This window comes from Diplotaxodon limnothrissa, linkage group LG23 (genome assembly GCF_057381915.1).
Source record: "Diplotaxodon limnothrissa isolate DT_005_m linkage group LG23, D_limnothrissa_male_GT1.1, whole genome shotgun sequence".
Classification (NCBI taxonomy): Eukaryota; Metazoa; Chordata; class Actinopteri; order Cichliformes; family Cichlidae; genus Diplotaxodon; species Diplotaxodon limnothrissa.
The window spans coordinates 16,096,647-16,113,743 of record NC_140617.1 but is presented as its reverse complement, the minus strand read 5'-3'; the positions used below and the strand labels follow the sequence as shown (position 1 = coordinate 16,113,743).

At 37.5% G+C, this 17,097-nt stretch overlaps 1 protein-coding gene across 1 annotated transcript in view; it reads left to right on the top strand.

Annotated features, from left to right (window-relative positions):
* The window catches only part of naaladl2 (N-acetylated alpha-linked acidic dipeptidase like 2), a 341,534-nt gene that overhangs the window by 307,354 nt on the left and 17,083 nt on the right, over nt 1–17,097 (top strand). The window contains exon 13 of the mRNA XM_085348789.1: nt 3,730–3,823. Within this exon, the coding sequence (XP_085204915.1) occupies nt 3,730–3,823 (94 nt within the window). The remainder of the gene's footprint in view (nt 1–3,729; nt 3,824–17,097) is intronic.

The following is a 17,097-nucleotide window of genomic DNA, read 5'->3' as shown; positions in this document are numbered from 1 at the left end:
CACCCTTACATGATTTGGGTTTTTCCAACAATTCCATTAAGATGGCAAACATTCAGATGAAAGTCAAATACTGATGTTAACAAGTTACACAAGGGATGTGTGAATGCGAGAGCTGTAGTTTCTGGCAGTCTGCCCTTCCTCCTCAATCCAGTCTTAGCCAAGCTGACCTCCAACACATTCAACCTGTGAGGGCCCGGAGAGGGCGTGTTCACACTTGCATGAGTGATGTGTGCCTCTGAGCGGATGAACCTGGTAGTGAGGTTATCATCCAAGCGTCTGCTCAACTGGAGTCAGACTTGAGGCTCACTGGCCAGAAATGAAACAGGTCAACTGGAACACACAGACACACACAAACAGGGAGAGAGAGACGTATTGCATACTGACCTTTACTTATCTATTCTTTTTCTACATTTTACAAGCGGCAACTTTATTTTCAAAGCACATTTGTTTTGTTTTGAACTCGCAGCATCTCCGGTCATAAGCTCTCTCTTAGTCAAAAATATACTTTTAGACTGGTTTGATAAACTCCCGACACTAAAAGGGTGCATACATTCGTGTTCTGTTGGCATTACTAAGTACCAGCCGCTACCAGTTTGGGCCATCTGTTGATTTCAGAAGGAGCCGTCATTGTATTCTGCTCAAAAATTGGAAACAAGAAAACTTTGCAGCTTTTACTCACAAATAACTGGGAAAAAAAACAAATGAATCATTTTCAGTTTCTTTCTGTTAAAACTTTTTAGATCTTCACTGGTGCTTAATGCCTCCAAGAATTAGTCATATGCAGTCTTGTGCACACAAATGCTTTTGACTTTTCTGCTCTTACATGACATCAACTAAACTTGCAAAGCAAATATAGTTTCCATTGGCAGTGCAGGTGGTTACTGAGTTTTTGCCACTTCAGTTTTTCCCATACTAGAGATGCTCAGCTGGCTTTGCAAGATTACCCACTTGAAGTCTTTGACATGTTTCTGATCATTTCTGAACTTTTTCTTTTTTTTGCTCTTGTTGCATTATTAACTTGCTAAACGAGGCTTTATTCCGTGAAGTGGTTGAAATGAATGCTAAGTTAGGTGGTGCAGGTCAAAGTTTCACCTGCATGAATGCACGCAACACTTCTCCAAGGATCACAGAGCCTTATAAAGGTGCCATTAAAAGATGATAATCAATGATACTGAGTTCATCTGTTTTGGCTGAGAGACATAAAATAATCTACAGTAAGATTCTGGTGCTAATTTGAAATTCTTTAATAATATGGTAATCAAACATCCACGATGTGATTCCACCTGGAACGGTAGCACTCCGTGCCGTCCACTCACTTAGTTTTTTTGTTACATCTCTCCAGTAAACACAGAAAAATTAAAGCAGGTTTGAAAAAGGTTGGTGCCTTTTTTAGTTTTCCACCAAAAAGAAAGGTGAAAAAAAGAGGAACAGACCGCGTTCTCTATCTGGCATCTTAATGTGCGAATGAACATGGCTCAGATTAAATCTTTCTTGTGATGTCTTTGGCTGATAAAAGTGATTCTAGTTACGACGTGTCACTGAAATACAAAATAGGATGTACTTGGGTTTACTTTCTGTGGGAAGAATATAGTCTAGGTGGAGAGTAAGAGTCGATATATCCATAATCACAGCTGTGATGTTATACCAAGTAATTGGTTAGCTCACTGTGATGTTATACACCCAATAAAAAACAAGTGGAAGCCATGCCAAGTCCTCTACCTGTGAAGAGAGTGGCTGAATCAGTGGCAGTGATCTGTTTGCATCAAGATGACAGACACTTCAGTGTGAGAGCAGAGCCAGACAGACACTCTCTGTAATTTGGATGATGCTTCTCAGTATGGGGTGCCAGAACAAGTGGGAATCTCCATAAATGCTTGCTCACATTGCAGCCAGAGGTGTCCCAATTATTTATTTTCCCTCACAAGACAGCTGTTATCTAATCAGTATGAAAAGCACAATGTTGCATAGAGTGTCAGATTTTTAATTTACAATCTGGACCACCAGGTTATTGGGTGCAGAATCAGATCTGTGGCTGGCAATAGCTTAAAGGACAAGACATGATCTGACTCATTGAAATTTTACATCCTCCTCAGCACCAATTACATTCTACACACATAACCGAAAGGTGTTAAAAATATGATGTTAAAATGTTGGCGTGAAAGTGAAGGTGATTCATTTCTTTCATTTAAGCTTCATTGTTTTTGATTTTGTGTTGTTGCTGAATGTGGATTATACTCTTAAAGGCACTGAAAGAGCAAAAACATGTTGCAATTTTCCAGCTGGATAGGACTATGATGTATACCAAATCCTAGAAGAAGAAAGCAACCAACCTGAAAAGAGGTTACCTTTTTTGAATGTTATCAGTAACATACATTCCACCAGAAGGTGACTTACTGCTAAGTTGCTGTGAACACATTCAGTGGTGGCTGTTGAAAAGTGTTTCTAGGTTTAAGTGCCAACAGAAGCAGACAGTAAGAGTTAGAAGAGATAGTCAACTGGATCAATGGAAGTTGACATTGAACTGTAACAGTTCAAAGTTTGCAATACATGCAATACATTATTTGGGCTCTATTGTATGGAAGGCTGTTTCCGCCACTAAAAAAAAAAAAAAGTATCCATAACATGAAATTTGAACTTATTAACTCAAAATTTCAAGAAAAGTACCTTGAAATTTTGACTTACTTTTCTCAAAATTTCGAGTTAGCTCTGCCAATCAGTAATCTACATGAATGACGTCATTTCCTTGTTACCCGGAAGCTGAAGCCCTCAGCTACAAATGCTACAGCTAAGCTACCAGTATTACAGCCATGAATGCACAAATTGCACAAATTGCTGAGTATTTTCAGCGTGGCTTCACAAATGATGAAATCTTTGTGTTATTAGCTGAATCACATGGCGTTACTATCAGCCAACGTACTCTCGAAAGCGCCAATTTGTTGTGATCCAGTTTTAAATGCACATTCATCTGCACCATATCCTTCTGGGTAACAAGAAAATGATATCATTCACGTAGATTACTGACTAGCAGAGCTAACTCGAAATTTCGAGAAAGAGAACTCGAAATTTCGAGTTATGGATACTTTTTTTTTTAGTGGCAGAAATGGGCTTCCATACTATTTAGCTGAGTTTGCTAGCTTACAATAACATTTGGAAACCAAATTTTTCACATAGGTTTTCACATAACCATTAGATGGCTACATTATCTGTGCCACTCTGTGTTCATCAGTGATTATAAGTAGATAATAATGGCCCCTGAAGCTGCTCAAACGTAGAGGAGCTTCCTATTAGCAATATGCATGGGACTGATACAAAGTGACAAGTCATTAAGTGAGCTTTTTTTTTAGTGATGACAGTCACAAGGACTTCAGCCAACCAACCACCCATTACAAATCTGTAATCTCTCATTTAAAATTCATTTGACAAGAGAACTTTGACAGGAAAACATAAAGTAAAGAAAAACCCAATCAACTGGCAATCATAATCTGACAGAAGAATTACTTAGTAAAAGGTGTAGCACACATGTAAGCCTTATGACTGGCACAGTAGAAAGCCTAACTGGCCCACTACTGTTTTAGTTCTTTTTTTGGTTTTTTTGTTTGTTTTGTTTTGGGTTTTTTTAATTGAGAAAATTATCCACCTATGCTGGTGTCATGTCTGAATGCGGGAATGGCAAGAAAAAAGAAAGTGGAGCTAACTTACTAAACCATTTGTTTGGCTGTGTTTCCACAGATGACTGCAGAAGCAATTCTCCGACTGGTCAATGATCCCGTGCTGCCATTTTACCCTCTAGACATCGCCCTGGATGTTCAAAACAAGCTCAAAGGTAACACTGATGATCATGTGTTTTCAACTGCGGTGATGATAAAATACAGTCTAGTGGTATGTGCATGGAGAGAATGATGAGGCTAGGTGTACTATATACTGACTGACTTCCACTAAAAAGCACACAAACAAAGGTAGCAAAAAAGTGTGGCGCATTTTGAAGATGAAGAGTTTCGTATTTCTTTCAGTTGTTATGGAGAACAAAACAGTCAAAGAAGAAAAGTGGGCATAAGCAAGATAATATCATAATATGACTTTATATTTGTCTGCTGGATGAGTAAAAAGATTTGCTTCTTCATATCCACATATAGTAGTGTGCAAAGGAAAAAGGAAAAATAACAATAAAAAGTTTTTAGTTGTGGTTTTTATTTTAAAAAGAGACTAATTATTTGGTATAAGATGATCATTCAGATTGAAAACAAGTAGCAGTTATGCCTGAGTATCTACCGCTTTAGACAGACATAACAATGAGTTAGGAATAATAAGAATCTGAGTTCAATAACTGTATTTCTTTGTTCTGAATCCAAGGTAGCTAATATTTAAGCAAAGGGCTCTGTAGTCTGCTTTTCAGCTCTTTATGTCAAAATTGTGCAGTTGCTGTCTGTGTGTTTAGCTAACAAGCCAAAGACCAGTTCATACAATGTGTTGAGACCCACAGGCCTGCAGCGGTGCAGCTGTAAAAGATAGCCTACTTAAAGCATTTTGTTTTATGTATCTGTGGGAGTGTTCATGTTGGTTGTTGGGGAGTGTAAATTAGGAAATGATGCATAAGGTGGCTGGTCTGTGGAAATGAGTTATGCATCTGCACAGAAGTCCATGACAGCAGCTACTACACACACACACACACACACCGCAGAGCTTTCTGTAGTTTCACACAGTGCAGGCTAAAATATCACCATTCAAACTGCAAAACTGCAGAACCCCTTTGTCAGGATGCTCATTGAAATAATGCATTAAGTAACTTTTGTCCAAATTTTGACCAGGACAGACTAAGAGTCAGATTCACTAAGTGGCAGACTTACCTGAGACCACAATCTCAAAAATGCACTGATGAGAGTGGACAGTTCTGTGGGTGATCTACTAACAATGCATTAAATTCTAACACAGCCAGCCAGTAAAGAGTAGCAAAAATTCGCTATCAGACTCAAAGAATGAGCGAATAATGTACCTACCAAAATAATACCGCGTAAGCACAGGTTTTAGTGTTTCTCCGCTGAGGAGAGTCCATGTGTTTTTGGTATAAGGGTAAAATTTGCAGGGGACTTTATAGGTAGGCATTATAGGTTTCTCTGGATAAATGTGATAAACCTGAAATAAGTGTGTAAAATTTGAGCTGCATGATGTGCAGACAAACTTGAAACATTATTTAGAATGAGTTACCCTTACTCTGCCGTGGATGTAAATCCATGCATTGCTTTTGTTTTCCTCTATGAGGCAGCATGTATTTATGAAAGTCGATATTATATATCGATTTAACACATCATGAATTTCTGCAAGTTGACAGACATTTCAGTGTTATATATATCCAAGGTTTAAAAAAAGCTGCATGTGCATTTAAAACATTGGACTCAGTAAAGAGTTACATGACAGATCCAAAGCTTTGGCAACGCTCTCAGAGCACCGAGCCATCCACCCACACCAGTTACATGCTTTTCCTGACAACATCCTCCCCTGGCATTTCAAATAAATCCACAGTCCTAGCAGCAACTATCACAGTCACTTCAGGCGCAAAAAAAGACATGCTTTTTACTGCACTGACTTCAATGCAATTTGCAACAAATTGCCTGCAGCACACCTTAGTAAATCAGATTTGTAGGTTTCATTTAAATATGCTCTTCCCAAAAGTTTTGAGCTATCAAAGGGAAACTCCTAGAAAGACACAATAAGGATACAAAAACTCTGTCCACACCTTTCTATAGCTTTTTAAATACATAATACAAATTTGGTCCCATATTGCAACCATTGAAGAAGATATTAACAGTGATGTGGCTGCCAGAGAACATATGTGTTAATATATTTCAGTGACCAATTACTTAATTACTGTGACTCTCAAAAAGATTTTCATATTTTTTAAAAGGAAAAACAATCTACAAAGTTAACTTAAACCCCATTTGGAAAAAAGGATATCATAAGGATGCACAACAATTTCAACATGCAACAAAAGAGTTGCAGAATGTTTCTCCATGCAGGCACATACACATGGACATGCAGAATAATGAAGAACTGTTTCAGCTGATTAAACCAAAGTCTTTCTCTCATGATTACACAACATACTGACTTTGATTATTTTAATTTGTAAATCCAGTAAAGTGTCAAATGTAATCCCTCTCAGACTTTTACATCAGCCCTGAGAAAACTAAGTCTTCTTGAGTTGTCCTTTTGTTGTAACTCCCATAGCTTTTTCTGCACCCTCTCATTCTTCTGCTCTTACTGTTCTTGGTTCTCCTCTTTCAGCACAGTATATATCCTTGTATCGAAAAGGTGGTCTTGAATCTGTATCAGTGTGTGTGTGTGTGTGTGTGTGTGTGTGTGTGTGTGTGTGTGTGTGTGTGTGTGTGTGTGTAGAAACTGAAAAGAAATTGGAAATCTGTAATGGATGTAAACACCAGATTCATAACAGTCCAGTATGGCTGTAATGCCTTGGCTAATGGACTGTAGTAAACCACTGAGGTGTTTCATACAGATTCCACGTTCACTTTGAGAGCAGGTTTTTTTTTTCCTTGAAATCTCTGGTCATTTTTTACTTTAATTTATTAAACTTCATTTCCTGTGGATCGTCAGGTTAATATCTGTTCTGTGCATGCAGCCGATCCTCTGTTATTCCAAAAACTCAATTTCATTCACTAAGCAATCTAATTATAAGATATAATTAACATTAGGAATGGATATTTTGGATTATACTGAATAAATGTTGTGTGGAATCTGGCTAGAGCGAGCAGGTATCTTGTACTGTAGGTCAAGTTAATAATCTATCAATTCGAAGCTAAATTAATTGACTAAATTAAATGGCCCTGTTGTATGACTTGCATAAACACACTTGCATTTATAAAACCTAAAAAATGTGTGCCGTTAGCTAGAAAACATAGCAGTTTTGTCAAGGGATGAATTGAAACCCATGAAAATGTACATTGTCAAATACTCAGCGGTTAGCATGCTGCACAGCTCCGGCCTTCTGAGCCAAAATCAGCTTATTCAGTCACAGTCTCCAAACATGCAAAGACTGTCCTTGAATATTAAGATGACTATTCAAAGAGGATGGACAACAAAGGCTTTAATACATTTACCCTGCACGCGGCCTTCACACAGCCTCAAAGTCAAAAATAAAAAAATAAAAAAATAATGCAATGTTAGTTTTGTTATGCATGAGGAAAACAAGCACGCTGTCGAACCGAGTGAGTTCTATGAATACATTTTGATTGGTGCACACTGTACCGAGCTGATTCTTCAGACTCGTGATAAAATAAATCTATAAGCCAAGGTGTATCAATCATTCACACACTATGATCAGAGATTGAAAGAGATGGAGATGGAGAGATGCTCTTCATGACACGTACTGTAGCTCTAACTTCAAGTCTCATTCATTGTACCACTAAGGCAATCACTCAGTGGCTCGGGTTCAGTGGCTCTGTCTAAGTATGTAAGCATTGTCCCATTAATGCCTAGATTGAGTGGTTATGCTTCCTCATCTGAGACTAATGGACAGATTATAACCTGAGAGAGAGAGATGACTGATTATTATACCTGCCTGTAGCCCCTATGTCTATTTCTTCATCACCCATATGTCTGTTCCACTGATTCTCTTCTCTGTCATTTCAATTCAAAAGCACTTTATGAGCATGAAAGCTACACCGTCTTGGCAACTTTGCACATAAGTGGTGTGCTGAAGAACCGTACTACAAATGAGTGTCATTTCTTTGTAGCTAAAAGGTGAACCATCCAACAAAGAAACAAACAGCAGCAGGAAATTACACCATCAATTAGTAGCACAGAACAAGAAAAGTTGAAAGAAATGTGCTGTGGTTTCGCTGGTCCAGACTGTTGAGTTTTATATAATTCATACGTGAAGCTTCCGATATTTAATTCGGCTACTCTCGCTACTCAATTCCTACTTAATCTTTTTTTGTCAAAAAAGGTAATATCACCCACTGCAGCCATCCTTCTAAACCTACTGTAGGACTTTATAACAGTCTAAGTTCTGTCCATATTCTAAAAAAAACACAAATCTTTGGCATTTTTCCATCATTAGAACAACCTGTTTGGATAAGTAGATCATGTTTCTTATTTATTTATTTATTTGCTCTTCAGTCATCAGTCTAATATTTCGTTAATTATATGTGTTGTTGGAAAGATGGAGCAACCGTTACTATGGTTACTAAAGGTATATTTAGGAGTTTTTATTTTCTGCTGTGGGTTTAGCTAGCTATATTCTGAATGCTGCCTCTGACCATTAGATCATGTGTTAAATTAGAAAAAGAGCAAAAACACAAATCTGTTCACTAAGACACTGTTAGTCTGAAGTTGCATCATTATTTAAATGCTTAAGAAACTTAAGTAATAGAGCGTGTATTATCCAAATAAGTTTGTATAAAATCAGTCATATACAAGTAAAAAACTTTACCCGAATAATTCACTGTGTATGTTAACATGTTTGTTAAGTTTATGAGCACTGGGGCTAATTTTTCAAAAAGTTCACTTGTTATATTTTTAGTGGCCTGAGGTCCCATTACAGTGAACTGATTAATCATAATGATTATAATAATCCTATTTTGTTCAAAGGTTAACATTTGAAATATGATATTAGGGACGTGGCCTTTGATTGCTATGAGGCTGCTGTCAGTGGCGGTTAAGGAGCTGTCTGCTAGACCAGCGGTCCCCAACCTTTTTTGCGCCACGGGCCGGTTTATGCCCGACATAATTTTCACGGACCGGACTTTAAGGTGTCGTGGATAAATACAACAAAATAAAACTAGTACCGGTACAGAAAAAAATTTGATTTATTCATAACACACGTGACAAGACCCAGGAAAACCGATTTAACGATAAAAACGATAACAAAATAACGCTGAAAACCAATAAAAACCCTGAAAACCATACATTTCACTCCTGAGCCTCAACTCTAGCGGCCCGGTACCAAACAACTCACGGACCGGTACCGGTCCGAGGCCCGGGGGTTGGGGACCACTGTGCTAGACTACCAAAAAAACAAGAACATAAACAAAAACAATCTATATAGCTATATTAAATATCTTAATTTTAAACATTTTGTATTAAATGCAGTTATTTACACTTTTTTCTATTTATTATGTTTTATGTTATGTGTTATATGTTATTTTTGCTTGGATGCTATGAGTGAGAAAGAGGTAAATTAAATAAATTAAAGATTATTTAAAAAGATTAAATAAATCAACTGAATTGTGTACGGTGCTAAGGATGAATGGAAACAGAGTGGTGCTGCTACTCATTTTTGGAACAAGCTTTATTTTATTTTTTATCTCTTTTTTTAATACACAATTGGACACCCTGTTCTTAGACTGTCATCCAGTGTCATCTTTCCTTATGCCTACATGTAATTTTACTATTCTCATCAGCTGTGTCTAATCAGAAAGAGACTGGCTGTGACAGATTTGGGGCTTTTTATTGTGGTTATTAAATTGATATTAAATTTAATTCCAGGTGGCATTATAAATGTCCTAAAGTTATAAATTTGACTTTGGTGAACGTGCTGATTTTCTCAATGCTTTTTTTTTTTTTTTACAAGCCTCTCCTGCTTAGTCAGAAAACAGGTGGGAGAGGGCTCTTATCTCTGCTGTTTAAAAATACAGAGAAGCACCAGATGGAGAGAAAGAAGAGGAGGAGGAATAGGACAGTGAAATAAATACTTTTTGATGTGTGCGTGTGTTAACAGATAGTGAATGATGATAAATAATTCCTGGTGCGGGGCTGCTGTTGTGTGTGGGTTGGTTAATGGCAGTGGTTGTAGATAAAGCTGGCACGTAAATAGTATAATTTGAACACCTTATAATTTTAACCAAGATAAAAAAAAAATAAGAGGATTAGGAACAATTCACTTGAGCCCCTGATTCTGATAGTAGCTCATAAAAATAACCATTTTAAAGTTAGTTTAAACTCCATTTAACCCCCCCCCCCCCTCCCGAGATCGCATTTATTTTGACTTTTTCTTATATTGACTTTTTGTATTTATTTTTATATTTGTTTGATGTTCTATGTCTCATATGATGCTCTCTGTTCTTTTTTAATCACCCCCTTGGGGATAAATAAATTGTTTTTTGAAGTGAATTTGAATTAATATCTTGTATGTTAGGTTGTGCTCATATTGATTCTCATAGTCAGAAACGTATAATCGAATAGAAACACATAATCATAACCCAGCTGCGAAGTTCCGCTCCAAAGTCGTTCTGCTGTTTTGGTTTGTTTTGGTTTGTCAAATTCGACGCCTTTCCAAAGATGGCTCATTTGTTACCATATGGCCAACGTATCAATCTACTGCAAAGCAGCGTTTTATAGAGGAGGTTTACTGCTCATGTTAATTTGCTGGCAGCAAAGGAAATTTCAAGGAATTGAGAAGAACTGACATGAAACATGATCCAGGAGAGCCTTTCACATGTCAATAAAAGTGTTTTGAGTTCTAAAAATTCACATGAGCATGTGTGATGGTTTCCTAACAACAAACTATGATGATTCTTTGCTGCCACCGCTGTTGCTAAACTTGTTTCAACATTTGAAAACTGGTTATATTTTAAACAACAAATGTACAGTTAGATGAGGAAAAAGGCCAAACAGAAAACACTATCAGGACATTTGTTGTGTCTTTCTTTATGTATAGGCTAAATGGTTGGTAACTCGTGCTGTTGGTTGTTTTTGTTTGGTTTTTTTTGAGTTTTCTAAATGCTCACTGTGAGCACATTTAGGGGATGTGAAACGGCTGTGTGAGTGAGTTTCTGGGTGTTTTAGCAGCCCCCTGCAGCAAAGGACCAGTGATATTTAATGGATTCTTCACAGCCAGCATGGAGCACAGCAGTATTCATGACTGGCAGTTATGGAGGGTACTCAGATCAAACAACCAGAGCTAATTGAACCCCCCACCCAACACCTTTTGTTCAACTTTTTTTTAATCACTATGCTCCTTTTTTCTCCCTTTATACAAAACTGCCTTTGGTCTAGTCTGATCTGACATAAATCTCCATTAATTTACTGTTCAGATAGCGCCCAGTATCAAGGCTTCCTTTGGTCCTCAACAGCAGTGCTCAAAGATAGGTAGATCATTTCTAATTTCAGCACTGAGAATTACTAGTATACACTGAGGAAATCAAACTAAATGTGTGTGTCTATGAAGGAATTACACCTTATACCTGACTGACACTTAAAATCCATTGTACATTTTCAGGATTAATTAGGCATATCAGTGGCAAAGCCAAATAGCTTCCTTTCACTCTATAATTACATTTAAGTCTGGAGATAGAGTAAAGAGAGAAGGTAACCACTATTATGAAGCTCTGACTTCAGTATATATAATGGCACGTGTCCATGTAACCTTTTTTTTCCACAAAAAGCGTAGAAGATGGTGACCTTGTGTGCTCTCTGCTCTCAGATTTCAAACAAGACCAACATATCACATTTTATCATCAGTAGGGGGACATGAGGCTCAGTGCAAACGTTGCAAATGTGTCATATTTCTAATCAAATATGTAACCAAAGCCATGTAACCAATATTCATGTGTCCAGTCCAAACTCCAGAAAAATAATAATAATAAAAATCATTCTTCATCTGCGCTGTCAACAATCATCATGGCATATCAAACCATGATGATGGGGTCCTTGAGGGTCCTGTGCAGTATCTTAGCTGTTCATAGGACTGCGCTCTTCTGGTCAGAGATCTCAGATGTTGTTCCTGGGATCTGCTGGAGTAACTGCACCTAATGCTCCTATTCTTGTACCCCCTTCTGCTGGGGTTACTTGCTTAGTAGCATTCCAACAGCCCCCTATTTTCGTCTCTTGCCCACCGATGCCCTCTTCTCATCAGGGTGCCCTGGTTCCTCAATACCTGACGTGGACCTTGTCAATGCGGGCAACGCCCGAGCACCCTTACTGCATACAGACATCCCAGGTGGGAATGGAACTTGTGACTCCTGTTCCAAAGGCATGTATATTTCTTCATGTATGTCTTTGACTTTGCTCAGTTATGGAAATTTAGTTATCATTTCCCAGATTCCTCTGCTTTAGAGCAAAAACACAAACTCCAAATGACATTGCTAAACACTTTGTCTTGCAGCTTTGATTGTACAAGGTTTGAGCTGCTAATTAATTCCGATTCGTAGCCAAAAATTAAAAATCCACTTGTAATGGATTCTTTGTTGCACTTGCACAAGAGGTTGATCCACTATATGATTAACAGAGAGGAGGAAAGTTTCTTTCAGAATTTGTCGTGGACTGACCTTGGCTTTAATGGACATTCAATTTGAACACATTCTAAAAAAGTACTTTAATGAACATTTAGCTGTGAAACACTCAGGGCTCTGCTTGTAATCAGTGAAAGAACATTAAATGGACAGAGAGTTACATTCTGACTGTCCAATCAGTGATCACCAAGGACACCACAGCCACTAATATTAACAAAACATCAAAGTTTTCTTTCACTACAAAAATTTCTATTCTCAAGCCAGTTACAGAACATATTTACTGCTCTGTGTGCTTTCAGTTCCACGCACTTGCCCGTCACCATAAGGACACTCTTATTCTCCACTTTATCAGGATGGCTTCACAGTCAGAAGGCCTTGAGAAGAATAATGTCTGTTCAGCCTTGCATAAATGAATTCGGCCAACATTTTTCTGCAAAGACAAAAATGGTTTATAAAACTATGTTGATGCCTCAAGTCTTCAATTTTTTAACCTCATTTCACCTCATCATTAACCACTATGTTGTTAAGTCTAACGTCACTAGCCGTGTCTGGGCCTAAACTCCGCTGCAGGTCCATATATCAAACGATCACTATGGCATTACTGAGAGTTGAAAAACTGTCTAAAGTCTTTCATCTTTAATAAAATGATCAGCGTTCTGCTCTACCAGGTGTAACAATTGAGTTTAACATCCAGGCATCCATGAAAATGGAATTTATGACATTTAACGGAGTTAGAAGTTAGCAGGAAGTTAGCTTCTATCTAAATACAATATAGCATGTCCTGACTGCGGGGTTTTGGAAACAAATTAAAACGTACAGCTCTGTTATCACTTCCAACATAAATGAAGACAGAAAACTAAACAGCAGTGACGTTTGTAGGGTTACTGAAGTTTGGCTAGCTGGTATATAATGATGTGCCACGTGACCGCTAGCGACACAGCTATGTTAGCATAATATAAACAAGCTAACTTTTTTTCCACTCAATAAAAGTTAACGTGAGTGTAATCGCATGGCAGGATGCTGTAAAAGGACCAAACTTCAGCCAGGAGAACAACTGAGATAATCCATCCACAATACAAGGTTAGTCATTCATATACTGCTGCATGGGCTGGGCTGTAGTTACATCCTAAGGTTTTAAAAACTGAGCTTAAATAAATGATTAGTGGTAATAAAAGCCAAGGGAGGTCAACAGTGATCACTGACTGTTTTAGGAGCTTTTTGAGATTAAATAGAAGAAAATACATAACATTAAACATGTTAACAACACAAAAGCCATATTAAACGCAGACTACTTTAGGCCCGGAAGTAGGATTCGTCACGTCATCACTTAACGACCGGATTAGGAGTATGTGTTGTTCATGCAGAAAATAGCAGGCATGAGGTATGCTTTGCTGGATGCTATCATAATGTCCTTTGGTGAAATCAGGTGGACACTAACCACTTTCATCTGCAAAGCATGTTATTTAGACACATACAGAGCTAATAAAATCATATATTCAGTATCTAAATTCTAATAATAACCAAAAGAAGCACATTTTCTCATTGTCACAGTCGGTGTTAAGTGCAGGTGGTAGAGAGGCGTAGGGTGAGTTGGAGAAGGTAGCGAATGTGTTGGTGGTGTCTCTGTTTGTGTGCCTGGTGGCACTGGCAACACAGTCATAGCCACATGATTTTGAATGGAAAAAAGAAAAGAAATTTTAAAAGATTGAGATGAAGTACTCAAAGAGTTGGGGGATTTAGTTAAAAGGAAGAAATGATTCTTCAATTCTGTGCAGAATTTGATTGCAACATTTGATGCAATCTGATAGTTATTTTATGACTTATCATGCTTATATTGAAAACAAATCAGATTTCTTTTAGTTTTATTTTCTGGAAAAGTGAAACAGACGTCAAATCTGTTGCAACCTGACACGACCCTCTGAGTTTTAGGCGTCCTGTAGTCCTCCACAGTCATGTGACATGAACATCACCTATGTGCTCTGAGGCTTTGTGAATACGACGATGAGCTATCTTTGTGTGCTCAGTAGTTAGTTATTAATTGAATAATGAGTGAAAGTTTGAAAAGAAGAGCTTGAAAATGTTTGAGATTTAACATGTAATTTATCTGTAAAAAGGGAACTGCTTGTGGATTAATTGCAGTTCATGTTCTCAATATACCAGAGCCGAACTGAATTGACATGACATGACATGGTAGATATATATTCTAAATCATTATTTGAAACCACACAGCCTTTCTTTCCAAATTGTGTGAACTATTGGAAGACACAAATGCCACAGCAACAAGACTGTGTGCGCAGCTGAATGTTTTTTATTTACAATGTATTTATTTGAGTTGCTGTGTGCTTTACACTTTTTTTTCACCCTTCCAATGAACAAAGTGGTGTTTTTTTTCCACACACACAAAAAATAAATTAAATGCAAAGAGATTGATATGGAAAATTATATTATAAAAGGTTCCACAATATACAGTATATAAGTAATGTCTTTATATATACACAGCACAGTGTTATTAGTGTTGTTTTGTGTATGTATTTGTGGATTTCATGAACATAAGGTGGAGCATCTTGGTGCAGATTTGGATGACTTGCTGTAAGATTGTGAAATATGGCATAAACCTTGGTGGGCTTAAGGGGTTTAAAAATGACCTTGTAGCTGTCATTTATTTTATTTTTTGTGTAGTTTCTCTTTGTCATCATTTCCACGTGTCATTACATGTGCTCCTTTACTGTTTCCTTTCAGAGGTTTCAGTCTATTGGTGACATTTGGTGACGATGACTGAGATAAGACACCAGTGATCCCTTACAGATACACCCTATGATGAATATTTTATTGACGCTATAAGAGCTATAAATAAAATGACAGCTCTGGTACAACTGAAAATCTTTACAGCGCTGAAAGGTACATTACACCACCTCTTCTGAGATTTAAAAAAAAACATGCAGCTAGTTAAGAGAGTGTCCACTTCAACCTCCGACTGGGAGCAGATATTATCTTTCTTCATGTGAGCTCAATAATTACTACTTATAAGGAAGCACTAAAGAATATCCACTGGTTTACAAACCTGACAGAAAGAAAATTTACATTTTAGTTATTATGTATACAGAGTTTTAGTAACAAAGCTTGATACTGATACAGTTTGATACTTGGTATCTTTGACAGAACACAGGAAGGTAATGTAGGTTTAGTTATATTACCTACTTGGTCCTAATGCAAGTGTAATTTCAAAAAACAGCAACAGACATAAAACACTTTAATTAAAAACTAAATAAAGACAAATGCAAAATCAGAAAGCCATAATTCTTGAAGAATACGTGAAAATGAGAATAATTTCCCTGAATATTTGTAGATTCTGATATAAATGAATGTTGAAAAAAAACATCACTTTAAAGCTCTTTCCTTTACTTCTTCTCTCTGCCTCTGTCATCGCATGAGGCCATGTCCCAACTGTATACCCAAACACAAACACACTCACACACGTCCCTGTGTGTCAAAAGATGTGATGGATTACAACAATCAAACAATATTTCATGAGTCCCAGCTGGCTGCGAGAAGCCAGAGCCATTTAAATTTGTAGGAGAGAACTGCGCTCGTTGTCTATTTTTGTCCCCTCTGTCTTCCACTCTCCTCTGCAATGAGTCACGCTCTGTTCTCAAACCTACTGTGACACACTCTTATCTGAAGGAGCACAAACACGCGGGAAGGTCTGTCGATTAATATCTTGGAAGGCATTAGTTTATGCTGTTCTTTAGAATAATAACACATAATCCTCAAGAAGTCTGCCCTTCTCTCTTCTGTCATCCCAGGCAGTCAGCTCTTCACATTCTCCGAATCCAGGAACAACTTTCATACAGCTGAACCTTGCACGATGTCTGTATCTTTCATCTCCTTTTATGGGTTCAGTGAAGTCCGCAATCGCCAGATAGATCCCCTTTAGATTAATGGTAAATTAGGGTAATTCTAGCTTAAGCTCACCCCTGCCCAGTTGTTTTCTTTTTTCGTTTTTCTTTTTTAGATGTCTGTCATAACAGGTCTGGAGCAAAACAGCATAATACCAATAGTAATAGTAACCATATGAGAATACTTATGTATAAGTATCAAAAATAGCAAATCTTGCAGTGGTTTATTTTATTGTTATTCTTTAATGGAAATGTTAACAATGAAGTTTTGTGTTTCCTCTGGAATGCATGGGTCATCATTGTTTTTCTACATATGCAAACATGGAAAGCATAAAGGACATAATCAGCTCGTATAATAGAACAAATTAAAAATGACCTCTGTATTTTCCTCAGTCGCTATTTGGCAACAGTGTTACTGCTGTGCTTACTGCTGTGTACTGCTTATTGCTAACTGACAGTTGACCATTAAGAGCTGAACACCTGAACAAGAACCTTTGTCCTCATGCAAACAGTTGCATGGCAGATTTCAGCCTTTCCAAAACAGGCCCATTGAATCCAGCCAGATATCATTTAATAGAGCCAAGAATACAAGGCAATTAACTGTAAATGAAAGGTAATTGATTTGCGGTGCCAAATGTACTGTAAAACAAGCCTGCTTTGTGTTGACAGCCTAATGAGGACAACATTGCATCGTTACTGGATATGTATGCGCGTTAGCTCGATAGGGGGAATCTGTTTAATTTAGTGTGTTTAGTGCCCAGTTGGTGGAAGGTTTAAAAGAGAGACTGCTCAGGTCACAAACTAATTTTGAAGCCAGATAGGGAACAGATGTATGGTCTAAACTTTTTGCTATGCTATGAGAAGAAGAAGTAATAATTTTCTATTGATTAGATAAAATAAGAAAATAACTGATTTCTGATTTTTCTAATACCCGCAGCTGATATCCGCAATGCATAGACGTG